The sequence below is a fragment of the Oryctolagus cuniculus genome, chromosome 10 (assembly GCF_964237555.1).
Source record: "Oryctolagus cuniculus chromosome 10, mOryCun1.1, whole genome shotgun sequence".
Classification (NCBI taxonomy): Eukaryota; Metazoa; Chordata; class Mammalia; order Lagomorpha; family Leporidae; genus Oryctolagus; species Oryctolagus cuniculus.
In genome coordinates this window covers 56,591,728-56,615,640 of record NC_091441.1, presented here as the reverse complement: position 1 = coordinate 56,615,640, position 23,913 = coordinate 56,591,728, and the positions used below count along the sequence as shown (strand labels likewise).

The 23,913-nt window shown below is 41.2% G+C and overlaps 1 protein-coding gene across 2 annotated transcripts in view; it reads right to left on the bottom strand.

Moving 5' to 3' along the window:
• Nucleotides 1-23,913, bottom strand: part of ROCK1 (Rho associated coiled-coil containing protein kinase 1) — a 144,512-nt gene that overhangs the window by 89,298 nt on the left and 31,301 nt on the right. For both annotated transcript variants that reach the window (NM_001082367.1, XM_051851073.2), the window contains 1 exon segment: nt 7,603-7,684. In NM_001082367.1, coding sequence (NP_001075836.1) covers nt 7,603-7,684 — 82 coding nt within the window.

Sequence of the window (23,913 nt, the reverse complement as noted above, 5' to 3'; positions counted from 1 at the left end):
GAGAGAGGAGAGGCAAAGAGAGAGAGGGAGAGGTCTTCCATTGACTGGCTCACTCCCTAATTGGCCACAATGGCTAGAGCTGCGCCTATCCAAAGCCAGGAGCCAACAGCTTCTTTCGGGTCTCCCACGCAGGTGCAGGAGTCCAAGGACTTGGGCCATCTTCTACTGCTTTCCCAGGCCATAGCAGAGAGCTGGATCAGAAGTGGAGCAGCTGGAACTTGAACCGGTGCCCATCTGGGATGCCGGCACTGGAGGCAGCAGCTTTACTCACTACGCCACAGGGCAGGCCCCAAGCTTATCCTATTTTTAAATATTTATTTATTTGAAGGGCAGAGTTACATACACACACACACACAGAGAGAGAGAGAGAGAGATCGATCTTCCATTCACTGGTTCACTCTCCAAATGACCCCATGGCCAAATTTGGGCCAGGCTGAAGCTGGGAGCTTGGAAATCCATGTGGGTTTTCCACATGGATAGAAGGGGACCAAATAATTATGCCATCTCCTGCTGCTTTCCCAGGCACATCATCAGGGAGCTGGATCTGAAGCACAGCAACCAGGACTCAAACCAGTGCTCACATGGGATGACAACAGCACCATGATGCTAGTCCCAAAATAAACTTATTTTTTAATTATGCTTTTCCATGTACTTTTGGAAGTATCCTCACTTAACAGCATCTTTGAAATTACTGGATCACTCTCTCCTGATACATTCTTTACATGACTTCTAGAACACCACACTCTTACAATATTACTGAGTTATTTGGCTTTTTTTTTTTTTTTTTTTTTTTTTGCTTTTACATTTTCCCCTCAGCCCGAAGAGTCACTTCTCAGTTGCCTTTGCTGGTTCCTCCTCTTCTTCCAAATTCCTTAACATTGTAGCAATCCAAGGCTCAGTCCTCCACAGTGTTTTTCTCCTCTATCTACAGCTTACTTCTTGATGGTCTCTTAAAAAAAAATCCATATTGCCAACAACTCCCTAATGTTTTAAAGATTCTCTCTCTCTCTCCTTCTCTCTCTCTCTCATACACATACACACACACACCAGACTTGGGGTCAACATTGTGGATAAGTTCACCACTTGTAATGCTGGCATCCCATATGGGCATGAAATCTTGTCCCAGTTGCTGCACTTCCAACTCAGCTCCCTGCTAATGGCCTGGGAAAAGTAGTGGAGGATGGATGGCCCAAGTACTTTTAGCCCTGCCACCCATGAGGGGGACCCAAAAGATGCTCCTGGCTTCAGCCTGGCACAGCACTGGCCACTGCAACCATCTGGAGAGTGAATCAGCAGTTGGACATCTCTCTCTCACTCTGCCTTTCAAATAAAATAAATATTTTTTTAAAAATCAGACATATATCCAATTACTTTTAAAGTGTATCCTCTGGGGGCAGGTATTATGGCACAGAGGGTTAAGCTATTAACTCTTATGATGTCTACATTCAGCATGGAAGTGCTGGTTTGAGTACTGTCTCATACACTTCTGATCCAATTTCCTGCTAATACATCTTTGGAGGCAATGGAAGATGGCTCAAGTGCCTGGATCTCTGCCACCCACATGGAGACAGAATGGAATTATGGGCTCCTCAGTTCCTGTCCCAAGCCTGGTCATTGCAGGCATATGTGAAGTGAACCCAGCAGGTGGAAAAAATCTTTCTGTGTGTTTAAGTGTGTTGGAGCAGGTGGGGAGAACGCTGTTGCTCTGCCTACCAAGTAGATGAAAATAAAAAATATCTGAAAAACAAAATGTATCTTGTTAGGTAAATGATATCTGAAATTTAATATCTCCCAAACTGAAGAGATATTCTCACCTAAAACTTCCTCCTATTGCCGGCGCCGCGGCTCAATAGGCTAATCCTCTACCTGCGGCGCTGGCAGCCCGGGTTCCAGTCCCGGTCGGGGCGCCGGATTCTGTCCCTGTTGCCCCTCTTCCAGGCCAGCTCTCTGCTGTGGCCCAGGAGTGCAATGGAGGATGGCCCGGGTCCTTGGGCCCCGCACCAGCATGGGAGACCAGGAATAGCACCTGGCTCATGGCTTCAGATCACCGCAGCGCACCGGCCGCAGTGGCCATTGAGGGGTGAACAACGGAAAAGGAAGACCTTTCCCTCTGTGTCTCTCTCACTGTCCACTCTGCCTGTCAAAAACAAAACAAAACAAAACAACTTCCTCCTATAAACTCCACACTTTAGCTGATGGCTCAGTTTTCCTAAGGACAATAACCTAGGGGGCATTTTTTTTTTTTTTTTTTGACAGGCAGAGTTAGAGAGAGAGAGAGAGAGACAGACAGACAGACAGAAAGAAAGGTCTTCCTTTTTCTGTTGGTTCACCCCCCAAAATGGCCACCACGGCCGGTGCGCTGCGGCTGGTGTGCTGTGATCCGAAGCCAGGTGCTTCCTCCTGGTCTCCCACGCGGATGCAGGGCCCAAGCACTTGGGCCATTATCCACTGCACTCCCGGGCCACAGCAGACAGCTGGACTGGAAGAGGAGCAACCGGGACAGAATCTGGCACCCCGACCGGGACTTGAACCCAGTGTGCCGGCAACGCAGGCGGAGGATTAGCCAAGTGAGCCACAGCGCCGACCTGGGGGCATTTCTTTTTAAAGTTTTTATTTATTTATTTGAGAGGCAGAATTACAGACAGAGAGAGGAAGAGACAGAAAGAAAGGTCTTTCATCCACTGTTTCACTCCCCAAATGGCCACAACGGCCAGAGCTGAGCTAATGCATCTCAAACCTCTTCAGGATCTCCCACATAGGTGCAGGGGCCCAAACTCTTGGGCCAACACCCACTGTTTTCCCAGGCCACAAGCAGAGAGCTGGATAGGAAGTGGAGCAGCCAGCGTCCATATGGGATGCCCGCACCACAGGCGGAGGCTGAGCCTACTAAGCCACAGCACCAGCCCCAGGGGGCATTCTTGACTCCTTTTTTCCCTTACATTCCACATCCAATCTTTCAGGAAAATAATGTTAGTGCTCTCTTTGAAATATATCTGGCAGTTGATAACTTCTCACCCTCTACCAAACCAGCACTATTCTCTTCCTTGGATTATTGGAATAGCCCTTTTCCCCTGCGTCTATCCTCGCCACTCCATAGTCTGTTCTCAGCACAAGGTGATATTCTTAAAACACAAGTCAGATCATGTCACTTCCCTGCTCAGAACTCTCTAATGTCTTGCCATCTCACCTAGAGCAAAAGCATAAGATTTTACAATGGCCTACAAGCCTCTACATGATCTACTCTCTCTACTCCCATATCTCTCTGACATCATTCTACTATTCTCTTCCTTGCTTAATCTTTTCCAGTCACACTTCCTTGCTGCTTCTTCAACAGGTAAGGTACACTCCTTCTGTAGGGCCTTTGCACTGGCTATTCCTTTGTATGCCATTCTTTTTTCTCAAAAATCCACATAGCTAACTACTCAACTACTTCAATTCTCTCAAGTGTTACTTTGTAATGAGCCACCCTATCTAAAATTGCAAACTTTGCTGGCTTTTAAACCTTTGTAGACCATGGAATACTACACAGCAGTAAAAAAAAATGAAATCCTGTCTTGTACAAAATGGATGAAAGTGGAAAACATCATATTTAGTGAAATAAGCCAGTCCCAAAAGGACAAGTACCATACACTCTCCCTGATGTGTGATAACTAATAGAGCACCTAAAAGGTAATTTATAGAAGTGAAATTAACACTTCGAGATGCAATGACTTTGAACAGCCCTTGTCTCGACTGTTGAGCAAGTTTTTCTCATACAATTTACTAAACTCTTTATTTAGTATAGAATTAATCATATGTGTATAAAGTTAATTGAAAATAGATCTTAGTAAAAAATAAGAATGGGAATAGGAGAGGAAGGAGGAAGAGGGGCGGGATTGTGGGTAGGAGGCGGGGTATGATGGGAAGAATCACTATATTCCTAAAGTTGTATTTATGAAATACATTAAGTTTGTATTCCTTAAATAAAAGGTTTCTGGGGAAAAAATAAACCTTTGTAGACTGTTTATTTTTTCTCAAAACAGCTATCACTCTCTCTGTTGTTTACAGAATTATTTCCATGCAAAAAAGAAAAAAACCCTTCATTCATGCTAAGACTTCTAGATAGAAATGTATAACCATCTAGATCCTTTTACCAATTTCTAATTGTCAACTACGCTGGGCCAGGCAAAACTGACTTTGGATCAGCTCCAGTTGTTGCAGCCATTTGGGGAGTGAACTAGTGAATGAAAGATTCTCTCACTCTGTGTTCCTTTCAAATAAATAAATCCTTAAAAAACAAAAATAAAAAACTTGAATCCATGCCTCCCATGCTGGAGACCTGGATGAATTCCTGGATCTTGGCTTCAGCTTGATCCAGAACTGCTGCATTTGGGAAGTGAATTAGCAGTTGGCAGATCTCTTACTTTCTCTCACTCTATGTCACTCTTACTTTCAAACAAATAAAACGTTTTTTTAAAGGCTACATATTGTACAATTTCATTTTATGACATTCTGGAGAAAGCAAAAATGTAAGGGCAGAAAAATACATTAGTATTTCCCAGGGGTGGGGAGTGATAGAACTGTTCTGTATAGTGCTAGGAAGCTGGATATAACGCATATACTTTAATGTATGCAAATTAAAAAAATTAGGATACTAGGGCATCCCAGAATAGAATGCAAAAAAGATATGTAAAAAATAAATAGAATGCAAAAAAATGAATTGTATGGCACACATATAACATAATCTTACTAAAGGGAGAGGGAAAATGGGCTGACTTAAGTAACTGAAAACAGTGTTTTGGCTGGAAACTATAAGGCTAAAAGACAAAACAAGGACTGCATAAAGACACTGCACTCCAGTTGGTAAATCTGTTCTCAAAGAGGGTATGAGTTATCTTACATATATACTAGAAAGGAGTAAGTAAATATATCAAAGATAATGGGAGTCAGATTTCTCACCATCAGACAAAGAAGTTACAAACAAGAGGAAAGGTTAGAATAAGCTCTGTGGTACTAGGTCACAGCTGGTGATGGTGCTATTAAACACAGGTTTATTTTAACATGTATAAAGAAATATTTATATCTGTGCATATAAATGAGCCAGTATAATTCATATATTTCCTACATCTTTCAGCTCAGAGTGCCTAGAAACAGTGATACCCCCAGCTGCAAAGAGTACATCCAGTACCCAGATCTCAGTTTCTAAATATCCTTCTCCAATCAAAGGAACTAAAGCTTCTTGGAGAAATGGAGATTTTAGAGCTGGGAGGGGAAAGCACGAGGGTAACTTAAAAATTTCATGGAAAATCCAACTAAAACGCAAGCTTATTTTCATGCAAAACAAATTTTAAGTTGTATATACATACAAAGCTGAGCATGCAGTAGTGCCAGAAAGGAAGTGCTCTGCCATCTTTTCAAAATTTATTTGAGAAGCAGAGAGAGACTAAGGGAAAGAGAGTACACATTCGCTTATTTGCTCCCCAAAATGTTCAAATGACTGGATCAGGCCAAAGCTGGGAAACAGATATGCAACCCGGGTCTCCTATGTAGATGGCAGAGGCCAAATTACTTGAGCCATCACTACTACTTCCCAATGTCTGCAATGGGTAGGAGCTGGAGCCAGGAATCAAACCCAAGTATTCCAATGTAGGATGTGGGCATCTTAACTATTAGGTTAAATGCCTGCTACCTTTTTTTTTTTTTTTTTTTTTTTTTTGAGGCCAGGTCAAAAGAATACAGGATCCAGACCAAAAGAGCTATTAAATGGCCAAAATGTGAACAATTTAAGCAATAAAACAAATAACTTAATAACAAATTACTACCTCAAGTATAACATATGTGCGTACTTGTTTATATATAGTCCATGCTTAAACAAGCCAATAATTGAGTTGCTAAATAAACAGAGAAGGGACAAATTCTCCCAAGCAGAATTCCAAATAATATATATATTCTCTCTCCAGGAGATACAGCTTATTAGTTCCTCTCCTTTTGAGTGGGTTGGAATAGTGACTTATTGTCAATGCATACAGTACAGAGGAGAAATAGTAACTTTACAATAAAGCAGCTTGCAGACACTACCTTAAACCAAGTGACAAAAATTAACTCATCAAGGCCGATGTTGTGGTATAGCAAGTAAAGCTTGTGCCTGGGATGCTGGCAACCTATATAGGCACCAGTTCGAGTCCCAGCTGCTCCACTTCCAATTCAGTTCCCTGCTAATTTGCCTGGGAAGGCAGTGGAAAATGGCCCAAGTCCTGCACCCACATGGGAGACTTGGAAGAAGCTCCTGGCACCTGGCTTCAGACCAACCCAGCTCTAGCCACTGCAGCCATTTGGGGAGTGTACCAGTGGATGCAAGATTTTCCCTCTTTCTCTCTCTGTAAACTCTGCTTTTCAAATAAATAAACACATACATAAAAAGTTAACTTTTCACAAGTGATAAGTCACAATGATATCACCCATCACACAAGTAATATGATGAGAAAGGCTCTTCATCTCTGTGGTATTCCACTCAAAAACCCATAGCTCCAGACTAATTAAGAGAAAATATTACACAATCCAAACTGAGGAACATTTTATATAAAATACATGACTAGTTATTATCAGAACTGCCAAGGTCATAAAAACAAGAAAAGGCTGAGAAATTGTGACTTGGGTTTGAATTCTCGCTATCCTAGTTTGCAAGGTCATATCTTACACTGTGCTTTCATATTACGAACATTTATTTACTCTCTATCATCAAATGAAAAATACTTGATCATTCTGTCATTTCAATTCTTTCTCTATATTATCAAGTAGAAAGGTTAAGCAAATTTGAACACTAATAAAATTTTTCTGCTTTTTCAGAGGATGAGAAATTAGTAAGACTAAAAATGTTTTTTAAAGAGAAAAGAACTAAAAAACATAAAATTGTTTAGTAAAATTCTAAGGTGAGATTTCAAAGTGTAGAAAGAATTAATTATAACAAAATAAAGATAAGACTAGAAAAATACACGTTTGTAAACAAAACATATGTAACCAAAACTGAAATACCAAAACCAACCCAACCAAACATATGAATACGTGTGATTTTGAAACAGAAATTAAGAAATGGAGTAGGGAGAATTTTCTGATCTAAATTTTATTATTAATTCTTTAAGATTAAGTCTGAAAATATCTTAATAAATTATTTAACCAAATTTTAAAATAACATGAAAGCCCAAGAAGGGAGTTTTAGAAAAGAACACCTTCAAAATTTAAATATAAAACTTTTTATGGAGAACAATTCTCATATCTTAGCAGTAGGAGTGCTTTCCAAATGTCATCTATTCTTACCTATTGGTTTTTAAATACAGTTAAATCAATAAAGGCATAAAAGCAAAACAGGACAAATGTAACATGTTATTGAGCTCAATGTGTTGTATATAGCATAGCCATTTCATCCTCTTCTCTGTAAAATATATGAAGAGTCCCCTGACAGACACCCAAACTGGCTAATAGTTATTTTTTCACATTTCCTATTATTTTATGGAGTAATTATAAAATAAATAACCAGAAACTACAGAGAAAAAAAGGGACTTCAATTATCTAAGTCAAGATGTAGTTATTTACAAATTATCATTAACTTCACAAAAAATTACTTACATCTGCTTAAAAAGTTGTCAATATTTTTGTTTTTTCTTAAGGCAGGAAAATCCAAATCATACACCAAAGCATCCAATCCATCCTAAACAAACAAACAAACAATTAGTTTTTTGGATCACATTCTGTCATGTTCCTTTTTGATGTACAAAGAACAAAACATACTTTCATATCGCCCCTTTCTAGGGGTGGGTGTTTGGCAGAAGTGTTAAGACACCACTTGGGATGCCTGAATCCTATATCTGAGTGTGTGGGTTTGAAACCTCAGCTCCTCTTCCAATTACAGTGTCCCACTAATGCACATTCTGGGAGGCAGTGGGGATAGCTGAAGTACTCAGATCCCTGCCACCCATGTGGGAGACCTAGAATGAGCTCTGGGCTCCTGCCTTCTGCATGGCCCACGCCCAACTATTGTGGACATTTGAGGAGTGAACCAGAGGATGGGAGATCCCTGCTGTCTGACTCTGTCTCTCTGCATTTCACATAAATATAAATAAATAAAAAGTAAAATTCCCTTTCTAGTACATCTTGTGTTCATTTAACAGCCTCTAAAGGAGAAAAGTTGTTTTTATTTCATATATAGATTTTTCATCCTTTAAATCTACCAGACACAGGGGCAGGAAAATCATCACAGATTGGCTGCAAATGATTTCAATTCTTAGAATTTTTTCCCTTCTAAGGGATACTCTCATTGTTGCATTTCTCTCTAATTCACAGATACTCATCAAAAACCTAATTTGTGATTACAAACATTTTTTACAAGGTAATAGTTAAATAACAGTTAATAAACTGGGAGGTTTAGCACATGAGTTCTTCAAAAAGTTCTTCGAAAATGTCTATCATTAAAATGAAGCACAGTTTTCAATTTTTTTGCACCAAAATAGCTTTCTTTTTTTAAGATTTATTTATTTGACAGGTAGAACCAAAGACAGTGAGAGAGAAAGAGAGAGAGAAAGGTCTTCCATCGACTGGCTCACTCCCCAAATGGCTGCAATGGCTGGAGCTGGGCTGATCCAAAGCCAGGAGCTTCTTCCAGGTCTCCCACGTGGGTAACAGGGGCCCAAGCACTTGAAGAGCCATCTTTTACTGCTTTCCCAGGCCATCAGCAGAGAGCTGGATCAGAAGAGGTGCCTATATGGGATGTTGGTGCTACAGGAGGAGGATTAACCCACTGCGCCACGGCACTGGCGCAAAATATCTTTTAATTCCATTTCCCACAAATTCATAAAAAATAAATTCAGAGTGCCAGTTCAAGTCTTGGCTGCTATGCTTCCACTCCAGCTTCTTGCTAATTGCAGCTGGGAAGGCAATGCAAAATGGCCCAAATACTTGGGCCACCCATATGGTAAACTTGAATAGAATTCCTGACTCCTGGCTTTAGCCTGGCCCAAACCTGGCTGGTGAAGCCATTTGGGAAGTGAACCAGAGTATGGAAGATCTCTCCACCCCGGCTCCCCCACCTCAGTCTCTGTCTCTCCCTCTGTAAGTCTTTCAAATAAATAAATGTTTTTACTGTATGATTTAGGCATTAAGTGAAGCTATTCTCTACTTTCACAACAAGTCATATAGTTTTATCACCAATTTAAGAATGTAGAGGATAGAATATGTAGGAGAGGTCAAACAATTATAATAATTAAATTATTTACTATTAATAATTAAATAGTGACACTAGTCAGTTATAGCTGTTATATTTTAAAATAAGCTGGAGCAGGTGTTGTGGCGCAGCACGTTAAGCTACTACTTAGGATGCCTGCATCCCATATCAGAGTGCCAGTTCGAGTCCCAATATCTCCACTTCCAGCCTAGCTTTCTGCTAATGCATCCTGTGAAATGGTGGATGATGGCTCAAGTGCTTGGGCCCCACTTGCACGTGGGAAACATGACAGAGTTTCAGGATCTGGCCTCAGCCTGGCCCAGCCTCCACTGCTATAAGTATCTGGAGAGTGAACCAGTGGATGGAAGATCTCTCTCTCTGTATTTCAAGTAGATGAAAATAAACATTTAATAAATAAATAAAAGCCAGTCATGTAGAAGAATTTTCACAAATACACTCAAAGGCAAATCACTGCAAACAGAATCATTTACAAGAATCTCTAATGTATGAACATTTCACATTTCTTGAGAAGTGCTGATATTAAGGAGGGGTAGAGAGCCCCAATTGTGTTATCTTGCAACAGATCTTAAAAGAAAAGCAGAAGAAAATTATTCCACTAAATACTGCTGCAAACTTTACTTTTCTGGACAGTTCTAAATTATAAAATACAAGCTTTTTTGTAAAATACCATTTTTAGGGCTAAATCCACCAGTCTCTTGTTCTATCACTTGGCTTTCAAAATAATAAATAAAACTTTAAAAAACCTGTGTCAGCAAAATCAGGATTCTGAAAACCAACTACTAAAACAGGCTGAACATTGGTACTAACAGAGTACTGCCAAACTCTAATGACAGATCATATACCACTTACAGAAAGTTTTTATGGTAGATAGTTGTTTTAGGTAAATTCTCTAAGTAGGTAAAGAAATAAGAAATTTCCTGAGGGACTGGCGTTTTGGCACAGCAGGTTAACACCCCGGCCTGAAGCACTGGCATCCCTTATGGGCACCGGTTTGAGATCCGGCTGCTCCGCTTCTGATCCAGCTCTCTACTATGCCCTGAGAAAGCAATAGAAGATGGCCCAAATCCTTGGGCCCCTGCACCTGCGTGAGAGACCTGGAAGACGCTCCTGACTCCTGGCTTGGGATCAGCGCAGCTCCGGCCGTTGCAGCCAATTGGGGAGTGAACCATTGGATGGAAGACCTCTCTCTTTGCCTCTCCTCTCTCTCTGTAACTCTGACTTTCGAATAAATAAATAAATCTTCAAAAAAAATTTCCTGAAAAAAATTTCTCATAATTAAGCACTGATGTGAAAACAGAATTTACTCAGGAAATTAAGTGTCCCAAATTATTTAGAACAAAAATGGTTCTTTCCCATCAGTCTCCAATTATACCACACTAGCCTCATTTTCCCACCAGCATATAGCTAGGCTGAGCCACACTGTGCTACCAACCATCTCCCAAATGAGCCATACTTAATCTATCCACTGCCTATACACCTGGCTCCATTTACCAGTGAACACTCCTACTCAGACTGCTCAGGTATCCCTAACTTTGGGATGCTTTCCTCAACACCCTGAGACAACGTAAATGAGGACATCTTTTGTGCTTCCTTATTAAAGAAATTATATTTAACTGCTACATTATAATCATTTATTTATAAATTGGTCTCCTTCCCTGTAAGAAAACAGAAACAAGTAACAATTAATAAATACTTCCTGTCTCTGGGAGTTCAGAAGTATAATATAGCATATCAAATGTTCTAAGTATATAATACAAAGTCTCTTTATGGCTTCATGGAGATGAAATCTGAGCTGAACCTTAAAGAACAGAACTTGGAGTAAAATGAAGGTGGGGCAAGGCAATTTAGAGACATGAAAAGCAAAGAGAATTTAGAGTGAAAACAAAATGGTCTGGACTGGGAAGGGTTAGAGGGAAGAGCAAGAGACAAAGTTGTGAAGATGGGTTAGGGAAATATTAAAGGTCTAACAAACCAGGCAAAGAATTTAGGTATTTATCTTCTGATATCTGTTTTGAATCATAGGAATTTGAAAAGGGGAACAGGCAGAATGACACGGCTGGGTTTTACTTTTGTAAAGTCTGGCAATAAAAAAGATGAATTTGAAGAATAAACAGATGAAAAAGGGAGCAACTAGGAGGATACTGTGATAATACAAGCACAAAAGGATAGGATAAACTAAGAAAACAGGAATAGAGCATTAGAAAGATACAAAAGAGGGGTGGACACTGTGGCACAGTGGGTTAAACTACCACTTGGGATGCCAGCATCCCATATCAGGGTGTGGGTTCAAGTCCCAGTTACTTTGCTTCCAAACCAGCTTCCCACTAATGCACCTGTGAAGCAGTGGATGACGGCTCAAATACACAGGTGTCTACCACTCATGTGGGAGACCCAAATGGAGTTCCTGGCTCCTGGCTTCAGTCTGGCCCAGCCTTGGCTGATGTGGTTATTTGGGGAGTGAACCAGCTGATGGAAGATCTCTTGCTGTAACTCTCTTTCAAATAAATAAATGTCTTTTTTTTTTTTTTTTTTTTGACAGGCAGAGTGGACAGTGAGAGAGACAGAGAGAGAAAGGTCTTCCTTTTGCCGCTGGTTCACCCTCCAATGGCCGCCGCTGCAGCCGGCGCACCGCGCTGATCCTGGCAGGAGCCAGGAGCCAGGTGCTTTTCCTGGTCTCCCATGGGGTGCAGGGCCCAAGCACCTGGGCCATCCTCCACTGCACTCCCTGGCCATAGCAGAGAGCTGGCCTGGAAGAGGGGCAACCGGGACAGAATCCGGCGCCCCAACCGGGACTAGAACCCGGTGTGCCGGCGCCGCAAGGTGGAGGATTAGCCTATTGAGCCACGGCGCCGGCTAATAAATGTCTTTTAAAAAAGAAAAGAAGCAAAAGAGGGGTGAATAACTGAAAGGGGATAGGAAGAGTCAAAAATTATGTTATTTATATGTAACAATGATTATATTCTATTTTCTAGTTTACCTGAATAGATAAGTTGTATCATTAACCAAGACAGAGAATATAATTTGGAGAGAAAAGAGAAATGTTTGAACGAACAAAATTTGATGTTCCCAAAAGACATCATTTTATGGATCACTAGATGGCAGCTGAAAATATGAGCCTGACTTCAACAGAGACACTGAGAGTATGATATAGATTTGGGTCATGAGAGCACATGCAATTTCTGAGAACAGTTGCAGTTACCCAATAAGTAAACATAGGAAGGATAGAAAATGAGTAAAGAATAGAAGCCTCAGAATCACCGGTATTTGAGAATAAGTAGAAAAAAACTGATGAGCACACAGAGAAGAACAGCATCAGGAAAGTGGGGATAACTACCAGAAGGAACTTAAGAGCAGAATAAAATGCCACAAAGAGGGCAAATACAAGGAATAATAATACAGAAGTAGCCAAACCATTTGTAATTACAATGTCACCAATGATGGTTGCACAACCTGAATGACAATGTCAATGAACTCAGAAATAGTCAAAACGCAAGTTTTAAATATTTTGCCAGTTTTTTTTTTTTTAAGTCACTATCAAGATGTCAGCAAACTGGTGGGCTGGGAAGGTCCAAGCTCTTTGTCCCCCAGAAAAATATTAAAACAAAACCCAGAAGACACTGAACCAACTTGGTAGCAGCTCTGGAAAACCAAAATTTACAGCAAACATGTAAAAGATCAATCAAGGGGGCTAGTGCTGTGGCTTTAAAGATTAAGCATCCACCAGTGGTGCCAGCATCCCATATGGGTGCTGATTCAAGTCCGGGCTGCTCCACTTCTGATCCAACTCCCCATTGATGGCCTGGGAAAGCAGAAAATGGTCCAAGTGCTTGGGCCCTTAAACCTGCAAAGGAGACCCAGAAGAAGCTTCAGGCTTCTGGCTTCAGACTGGCCCAGCTCCAGCCTTGTGGCCAGTTGGGAAATGAACCAGAGGATGGAAGACCTCTCTGTCTGTTTCTTCCTCTCTCTCCCTCTCTATCTGTAACTATGCCTTTCTAGTAAATAAATAAATCTTTAAAAAAGAGAAAAAAACAAACCAATAAAGTCATCTTCAAAATGGTAGGAAAGTTTTGTAGCAGTTCACTTGTTTTAATCACACCTCTCCCAGGGTGAGGACGACAGCGTTGGATTGAGCAGCATGATGACTAGATTCCACTGCTTCATACTTGAGCCCAAAGGAGCACAGTAAAGGTATATTATAGGGGGCTGGAGCTGTGGCATAGTAGGTTAAGCTTCCACCTGCAGTCCCAGCATCTCATAAAGGCATCAGTTCAAGTCCCATCTACTCTACTTCCAATCTAGCTCCCAGCAATGGAAAATAGTGCAAGTGCTTGGGCCTCTGCACCCATGTGGGAGACCAGAAAGAAGCTCCTGACTCCTGACTTCAGATCTGCCCAACTCTAGCCATTGCGGCCATTTGGGGAGTGGACCAGTGGATGGAAGATCTTTCTGTCTTTCCCCTTCTCTCAGTAACTATGCATCTCAAATAAATTTTTTTAAAAAAGTATATTGAATATGTCCATTCTTACCAGTCTGGGGGAGAGAACTAGAGCTGAAGGACTAAAGCTAGAACTTCATCTGTTTCATGTAACTCAAAATATAGGCAGAAAAAGCAGTGGGCACTACTCATAAGTCTATTCGGCTATTCCAAATCCCACTGACACTTGTGGAAAGAGATCAGATGTGGGGAGTAGACATAACATATATTATAAAATATCCAAGGCCCATAGGAGAATGGGGATGACACTTTCAGAAAATTAAGTAATTCAAAAACAGCCATTTAGAGAAGAGAATTTAGAAAGCCAGGTACATGACCAGGCAAAAAAGCACATTAAGAAAAATCTCAAGAAGAACCTAAGCTTTGACCTCAAGCTGATCCTGAAACTCAAAAGAAAGCTAGCTAAGCCATAAAAGAGCACATAAGCTAGGACAGAGAAAATCTGCAAAGACTAAGAAAGGTGGTTCTCTTTTTTTATTTTTTGTGAGTTGGTTTTTTTTTTTTTTTTTTTTTTTTGGCGTTTGAGCATCTGACAATCAAGGAAATCTCTATGCAAACATTACCTGAACATAAATTAGATGAACAGAGACATCAGTAACCACTTAAAAGAAGGAATAATCCTTGCAAAAATAATTTGGAAAAATCTTAAAACAAATGGACCACTATAGATATCAATCAAAAAGAAAAAGAAGAAAAGGGGGCTGGTGCTGTGGCTTAGTAAGTTAAGCATCTGCCCACAGGGGCACTGGTTTGAGTCGTGGGTGTTCCACTTCCAATCCAGCTCCCTGCTGATAGCCTGGGAAAGCAGCAGTAGATGGCCCAAGTATATGGGCCCCTACACCTACATGGAAGACCCGGAAGAAGCTCCTGGCTCCTGGCTTTGGATTGGCTCAGTTCCAGCCATTGCAGCCATTTGGAGAGTGAATCAGCTGAATCAGACCTCTCTCTCTGTCTCTAGCTCCCGGCAATGGAAAATGGTGCAAGTGCTTGCGCTTCTGCACTCATGTGGAACACCAGGAAGAAGCTCCTGACTCCTGACTTCAGATCTGCCCAACTCTAGCCATTGCGGCCATTTGGGGAGTGAACCAGTGGATGAAGACCTCTCTGACCAATGGATGGAAAATCTCTCTCTCTCTCACTCTCTTTGCCTCCCCTTCTCTCTGTGTGTAACTCTGCCTTTCAAATAAATAAATCTTTTTAAAAAATTAATAGAAACCATCTGCAAGGAAGCCTAAATATTGGACTTATGAGACATTCAAATAAATAAATGAACACATAAATCTTTTTTAAAAACTATCTTTTAAAAAAACTATTTATTTAATTAATTTATTTATTTAAAAAGCAAGAGAGGCAGAGACAGAGAGAGAGAGAGAAAGTCTTAGAACCACTGGCTCACTCCCCAGATGGCCACAACAGCCAGAGCTGCACCGATGCAAAGCCAGGAGCCAAGAGCTCCTAGGTTTCCCACATGGTTGCAGGGCCCAAGGAGTTGGGCCACCTTTCACTGTTTTCCCAGGCATATTAGAAGGGAGCTGGATAGGAAATGGAGCAGCCAGGACTTGAACCAGTGTCCAGACGGGATGCCAGCCCTGCAGGCAGTGACTTTACTGGCTATGCCACAGCACCGACCTCTAAAATGATCTTAAAGTGTATGCAGAGGCTGAAAAACAGGTTATACAACCAGGTAAGGTATATATACAGGTAATATACAACCAGGTAAGGTATATATAAGCAAAATGACAATATTAACAAAGAGAAAGAAAATATAAAAGGAACCAAGCAGAAATTCTAGAGCTAAAAAGTAATTACCTTAAATATAAATGGATCAAATACTGTAATCAAAAGACAAATTAACAAAATAGCTTTAAAGAAAAATCTACCTAGATCCAACTGCATGCTGTCTCAAGAAACTTCAGATCCAAAGACACAAATAAGTTAATACTGAACGGATGGGGTGGGCATTGGTGCAGCAATGAAGACACTGTCTATAACACTCACAAACTTGATCAGAGTGCCTGGGATTGAATACCACCTCCACTTCCAACTCCAGCTCTGGCTACCATGCATCCTGAGTGGCTATTCAATAGGTGATGTCTCCAGTAGTTGGGTCTCTGCCAGTCACATGGGAGACTGAGACGAGGCTCCTGGTCTTGACCTAGCCCAGGCTCCAGCTGCAATAGACATTTGTAGTGGATAGAAGATCTCCCTCTCCCTCTGTGCCTTTAAATAAAAATATTTATTTTTAAATAGTGAAAGAATGGGGCTGGAGCTGTGGCATAGTAGGTTAAGCATCTGCCTGTGGCACCAGCATTCCATATGACTGCTGGTTCCTATCCTGGCTGCTCCACTTTCGATCCAGCTCTCAGTTGGAGGCCTGGGAAAGCACAGAAGATGAACAGGGTACTTGGGCCCCTATACCCACGTGGGAGACCAGGAAGAAGCTCCTGGCTCCTGCCTTTGGATTGGCCTGGCTTCAGCAGTTTTGGCCATTTGGGGAGTGAACCAGAGGATGGAAGACCTCTCTCTCTGCCTCTCAAGAGGCTTCCACAGCCTTGGCAGCTCATGATGAACCTCGGGTGATTACTGACACTCATAAATAAGAGTGTCAATTGTTAAATCAACAATAGGAGTCATTGTGTACTTACTCCCCATGTAGGATCTCTGTCCTTAATGTGTTGTACTATGTGAATTAATGGCATAACTAGTACTCAAACAGTACTTTATACTTTGTGTTTCTATGTGGGTGCAAACTGTTGAAATCTTCACTTAGTATATACTAAATTGATCTTCTGTATATAAAGATAATTGAAAATGAATCTTGATGTGAATGGGATGGGAGAGGCAGTGGGAGATGGGATGGTTGCGGGTGGGAGGGAGGTTATGGGGGGAAAAGCCACTATAATCCAAAAGTTATACTTTGGAAATTTATATTTAATAAATAAAAGTTTAAAAAAAGGTGAAAGAATAGAAAAAGATATAGCAAGCAAACAGTAAACAAAAAATAGTAAACAAACCTAGGTATGGAAACTATTATCAGACAAAATAAACTTTAAAATGGTTAAAAGAGGGGCCAGTGCTGTGGCCTGCAGTGCCGGCATTCCACATGGGTGCTGGTTCAAGTCCTGGCTGCTGTACTCAGATCTTCAAGCTCCCTGCTGATATACCCGGGAAAGCAGCAGAAAATGGCCCAAGTGCTTGAGCCCCTGCGCCAATGTGGGAGACCAGAAGGAAGCTCCTGGCTCCTAGATTCATCCTGGCCCATCTCCAGCCAAAGTGGCCATTTGGGGAGTGAACCAGCAGATGAAAATTCTCTCTCTAAACTCTGCCTTTCAAATAAATAAATAGATCCTTAAAATAAATAAAATGGTTAAAAGAGACATTAACAACACTATAAACCAACTGGACTTAACACATATACAAAACACTCAACTCTATAATAGAATATCTATATTTTCAAGTGCACGAAGTATTCTCTGCCTTTTAAACTTTCTTCTCCAAATACAATGGAATAAACTATAAAATAAGGGGGCCGGCACTGTGGCACAGCGGGTTAATGCCCTGGCCTGAAGCGCTAGCATCTCATATGGGTGCTGGTTAAAGACCCAGCTACTTCACTTGTGATCCAGCTCTCTGCTATGGCCTGGGAAAGAAGATTCAAGTCCTTGGGTCCCTGCACTCATGTGGGAGACCTGGAAGAAGCTCCTGGCTCCTGGCTTTGGATCGGTGCAGCTCCGGCCGTTGCGGCCAATTGGGGAGTGAACCATCAGATGGAAGACCTCTCTCTCTTTGCCTCTCTCTCTGTGTAATTCTGACTTTCAAATAAATAAATCTTTAAAAAAAACTATAAAATAATAACAAAAGTAAAACTGGAAAATTACTAATATGTGGTAATTAACCAATGCACTATTTTTAAATATTTGTTTGAGTATATTACATTTTAAAGACTTTTTTAAAATTTATTTATTTGAAAGGCAGGGTTAGAGAGAGAGAGAGGGAGAGAGAGAGACAGAGGGAGGGAGGGAGGGAGGGAGGAGAGAGACAGAGAGACAGGAAGAGACTGTTCGCAATGGCCAGTGCTGGGCAAATTCAAAGCCAGAAACCAAGAGATTCTTCCGGGTCTCCCACGTGGGTGGAAGGGCCAAGTGCCATCTCCTGCTGCCTTCCCAGGTGAATTAGCAGGGAGTTGGATCAGAAGTGGCTCAGCCAGGACTCAAACAGGCACCCATATCAGTTGTTGGCACCACAAGCAGCAGCTTTATCTGCTACACCACAGTGCCGGCCCCAATCAATGCATTCTTCATGAGTCAAAAAACAAAAAACAACAACAACGACAAAACCACACAGGAATTTGGAAGATAATTTGAGACAAATAAAAATGAAAACGCAACGACAAACTTTGCAGAATATAGTGAAATCAGTGTCAAGAAGGAAATTTATAGCCATTAATGAGTATATAAAAGAATGAAAAAAGATCTCAAATCAATAACCTATCTTTACACTAAAAAGATTTCCAAAAACAATAGAAAACTAAAAAAGCTATCAGGGCTGGCGCAACAGCTCACTTGGCTAATCCTCCGCCTGCGGTGCCGGCAGCCCGGGTTCTAGTCCAGGTCAGGTGCTGGATTCTGTCCCGGTTGCCCCTCTTCCAGGCCAGCTCTCTGCTATGGCCCAGGAGTGCAGTGGAGGATGGCCCAAGTGCTTGGGCCCTGCACCCACATGGGAGACCGGGAGAAGCACCTGGCTCCTGGCTTCGGATCAGTGCTATATGCCGGCCACAGTGCGTGCAGCAGCCATTGGAGGGTGAACCAACAGAAAAGGAAGACCTTTCTCTGTCTCTCTCTCTCACTGTCCACTCTACCTGTCAAAACAAAAATTAAAAAAAAAAACAACAAAAAAAAAACAAATAATTAGCAAAGAGATAAACCTACCAACAAAAATAACCGTTGGGCCGTTTGCCTTCACAGTTGAATTCTATCAATTTTAAAGAAACACTAATCCTTTACGAACTCTCCAAAAAAATATGAAGAGGAAATTAGTCCTAACTCACTCTATGAATCCAGCATTGTCTGATATCAAAACCAAGAACACTACACGGAAATTATATTTTCTTTTATGAATATATGAATATTGGAGCCAGAGTTGTGTAGTGGATAAAGCTATTGCCTGCGACACTGGCATCCCATATGTGTGCCAGGTGCTTCACTTCTGATCCAGTTCACTGCTAATGGCCTGAGGAAAGCAGCAAATGACAGCCGAAGTACTTGGGTCCTGCCACTCAATGGCTTCAGCCTGGTCTAACCCTGGATGTTGTGGGTATTCACAGAGAGAACCAGTGGATGGGAAATCAATAGATCCCCTTGATCTCTCTCTCTCTCTCTCTCTCTCTCCCTCCCTCTCTCTCTCTCTTCCTTCTTCCTTCCTCCCCCTCTCTTCCTCATTCCTTCCCTCCCTTCGCCTCCCCCTTTTTTCCTCCCTCCCTCCTTTTCCACCTTTCAAATAACATTTTTGAAAAAATGATGAACCATTACATAAGACAACTGTAATATAAGCAGTATGTTCTAATGAGACATAAAAACACATTCATGGACAACTTCAAGGAGAATTTCTCTTCTATCACTTTAAAGGTTTACAAGCAAGAGTGAACACAACTGAGGCTTTCTCCTGGCATGAAGAACTGAGTAAATTCAGATGGTTCAGATTCTGTATGAAGGAGAATTTGTTGTTTCTCAAATGATTCAAGGATCTGATTTATTTCTTTGAATAAAAATAATTAATGTCTTAAGTTCTTTAGGCACATTGTAAAATGCTTTTAAAAAAAAAACACTAATTGCTATTTTCTTAAAATTCTTACACAAATTTACATGTGACCAGACCATGATATGGAAGAGCAAAAACAATAAGAACTGGACTACAATAGACTTAATAAATGGTGGCTAAAACATTCCCAAATTTGGCAAAAGACATAAACCTATAGGTTAAAGAAGCTGATCAAATATCAAACAGGACATACTCAAAGAAATACAAGTCAAAAACAACAAGAAAAATTGTCAAACCACAATACTTTATCATCTGAAAAAAAATCTAAGATTATCAGATGATAGAAAACAAAGCATTGATTACCAGACTTATCCTAAATGGTTAAAAGAAAGTCTTTAAGTAGAAAGAAAATAACAGAAGAAAAAAATCCTGGTATACCAAGAAGAAAGAACAAAAAAAGTAAAATATGGGGCTGGCACTGTGGCGTAGTAAGTTAAGCATCCACTTGTGATGCCAGCATCCCATAGAGGCACCAGTTCAAGTCCTGGCTGCTCCACTTCCAATCTAGTTCCCTGTTGATGGCCTGGGAAGGCAGTAGAAGATGGTCCAAGTGCTTAGGTCCCTGCACCCATGTGGGAGACCCATTAGAAGCTTTCGGCTCTTGGTTTCAGACCAGCCCAGCTCCGGCCATTGTGGCCATTTGGGGAGTGAACCAGCAGATGGAAGATCTCTCCCTTTCTCCCTTTTTCTATCCGTAACTCTGCCTCTCAAGTAAATAAATAATTTTTTTTAAAAAGTAAAAATATGAAAAATACATATTTATTCTCTTACAAGTTGAACCAAAAATTGTTATATTGTCTGACTGTTTCTCAATGCACCTAAGGAGATATGAAAAGTGATTATATCAGAAATAAGGGTAGTAAAGTGATATAAAAATTAAGATAAAATTTTCACTTGAGCTAGTAAAACGTCAACACCAACACAATGTGGTGTTATATGATATGGAGGGTAACCAACAAAAAAGCTATACAAAACACAACTACAAAAATACTATAGGTAAATAAAAGTGGAATTATAATAAATATTAAACTAGCCCATAAGAAGGCAAAAAAAGGGTCACAGAAATGAAAAACAAGGATTTCAAACAGAAAACAAAAAATAAAACAGATTTAAGCTCTAATACAACAATTACCTTAAATAAAGGTCTAAAACAATAATTAAAATTAAAAGAGAGACTGGAAGAACGAATAAACACAACCCACCCACAGAGAAGAAATTCACTTCAAATGTGACAATGTAAGTGGGTTAAAAGTGAAGGGAAATTATATACCATGGAAATATTAATCAAAAGAAAGGTACAGTGGCTATGTCAGCATCAAATAGACTTCAAAGCAAATAAAACTGCTAGGAAATGAGTGGAAAATTACATAATGATAAAACAGTCAATCCACTAAGAAAGGGTAGCAACCTTGAACGAGTATGCTCCAAATAATACAACTGCAAAACAAATGAAACAGAACCTGATAGAAACGAAAAAAAAAATTAGACAAATCCACAATTTTAGCTGGTGACTTAATGCTCTGCTCTCAACAACAGAAGGAACTGAACAAAAAATCAGCAAACAGAACTAAACACCGTGAATCAACAGGCTGTTGTTGACATTCACAGAACATTTCACCCAACAACAGCAGAACCCACACTTTTTTTTTAAGGTTTTATTTATTTTATTTGAGAGGTAGAGTTATAGACAGTGAAGAGGGAGAGACAGAGAGAACGGTCTTCTTTCCGTTGGTTTACTCCCCAAATGGCTGCAAAGCCTGGAGCCGCGCCAATCTGAAGCCAGGAGCCAGGAGTTTCTTTCCAATCTCCCACGTGGGTGCAGGGTCCTAAGGACTTGGGCCGTCTTCTACTGCTTTCCCAGGCCATAGCAGAGAGCTGGATTGGAAGTGGAGCAGCCGGGACTAGAACCAATGCCCATATGGGATGCTGGCACCGCAGTAGAGGATAAACCTACTGTGCCACCGTGTGGAGCCCAGAACCCACACTCTTTATAAAGTGTCCATAGAATCATATCCTGTGCCATAACTCTACAAATTTAAAAGAGTTGAAATCACACAACATATTCTCTGATCAAAATATAATCAAACTACAAAATGTAACAGAAAGATAATAAGGAAAACCTCCAATCACTTAGAAACAGATTTCTAAACAATCTATGAGTCAATGACAAAGTCTCAAAGAAAAGAAAAATATACACTGAAGGTGGGTGTTGTGGCACAGCAGATTAAGCCACTGCTTTGGATGTCCTCATCCCCTATCTGAGACTCTGGGATCAAGTTCCATCTCTGCTTAGGATACAGCTTCCTGCTAATGCACCTAGGAGGCAACAGATGATGGCCCAAGTAATTGGGTTCCTGCCACCCACATGGAAGACTTGAATAGAGTTCCTGGCTCTCAGTTTCATAGTCACCCAATTCCAGATGTTGTGGGCATTTGGGAAGAGAACCAACAGATGGAAAATCTGTCTCTCCCTCTGTTGCTGTGCCTTTCAAATAAATGAATAAACAAATCTTTTTAAAATACTCTTTAAAATACACACACACACACACACATACACACACACTGAATCAAATCAATGAAAATACAATGTATCAAAATTTGCAGAATACAGCTAAAGTGGCCCTAAAATGGAAATATTTAGCACTAAATGTTCATATTCCAAAAGCTATGACCTTGAATCAATAATCTAAATTCCTTTCTCAAGAAAACTGGAGAAAAGAAGAGCTAAATACACTTAGAAAAGAAACAGGAGGGCCGGCGCCGTGGCTCAATAGGCTAATCCTCCACCTTGCGGCGCAGGCACACCGGGTTCTAGTCCCGGTCGGGGCGCCGGATTCTGTCCCGGTTGCCCCTCTTCCAGGCCAGCTCTCTGCTATGGCCAGGGAGTGCAGTGGAGGATGGCCCAGGTGCTTGGGCCCTGCACCCCATGGGAGACCAGGAAAAAGCACCTGGCTCCTGGCTCCTGCCATCGGATCAGCGCGGTGCGCCGGCTGCAGCGGCGGCCATTGGAGGGTGATCCAACGGCAAAGGAAGACCTTTCTCTCTCTGTCTCTCTCTCTCACTGTCCACTCTGCCTGTCAAAAAAAAAAAAAAAAAAGAAAAAAAAGAAAAGAAAAGAAACAGGAAAAACATCTGTGCTAGCAGTTAAAGACAATAGTTGGGACTCTCGTATTGCCTATCAAAATGTCTGGATTAAATTCCGACATGGCTCAACACCCAATTTCACCTTCTTGCTAATGCACAACTGGGAGACAGCAGATAATGGTTCAAAAAGTTGGGTTCCTGCCACCCACTGGGAGTCCTGGATTGAAATCCCAGCTCTTGGTTTCAACCTGGCCCAGCACCAGCCAATGTGGGCATTTGGGGAGTTAACCAGTAGATGGGAGCACATTCTTTCTTTCTGCCTTTCAAATGAAAACATTAAAAAGACAAGACAAACCAAATTCTGGAAGCGGGATATGCATCTGGCATAGTGCTTAAGATGCTGCTAGGGGCACCTGCATCTCATACCGGAGTGCCTGCTTCTAGTACTGGCTACTCATTTCTTACCCAGCTTCCAGTTAATGCACACCCTGAGAGGCAGCAGAAGATGGCTTAAGTACTTTGGTTCCTGTCCCCCAGCATGGGAGAGGTAGATGGGGTTCTGGGCTCCTGGATTTGGCCTGGTACAGCCTTGACTGTTGTGGGCATTTGGGGAGTGAACCAGCAGATGGACAGTCTCTCTCTCTAACATAGAAATAAAAGTAAAAATAAGTATATTTTTAATTTGCAAAGAACATGTAAAGAATACTTAAAAAAAACATTCAACAATAAAAGAAAACCAGATTAGAAAACAAGTAAAAGACATGAACAGCTGTTTCACCAAAGATGATACTGATGGTAAATAAGCACATTAAAAGATATCCAACATCATTTGTATTCAGGAAATGCAAATTAAAATAATCATGCCACTATTCACCCATTAGAATAACTTAATCAGTAAAATGGTTCTAATGAAAAAGAACAGGCTGGCGCTGTGGCTCACTTGGCTAATCCTCTGCCTGCGGCGCCAGCACCCTGAGTTCTAGTCCCGGTTGGGGGCTGGGTACTAGTCCTGGTTGCTCCTCTTCCAGTCCAGCTCTCTGCTGTGGCCTGGGAAGGCAGTGGAGGATGGTCCAAATGCTGGGGTCCCTGTACCCACATGGGAGACCGGGAGGAAGCACCTGGCTCCTGGCTTCGGATCAGCACAGTGCCAGCCCTAGAGGCCATTAGGGGAGTGAACCAACAGAAGGAAGACCTTTCTCTCTGTCTCTCACTGTCTATAACTCTCTCTCTCTCTCTAACTCTGCCTGTCAAAAAAATTTTTAAAAAGAAAGAAAAAAAATAACAAACTACTGCTATATGAAAC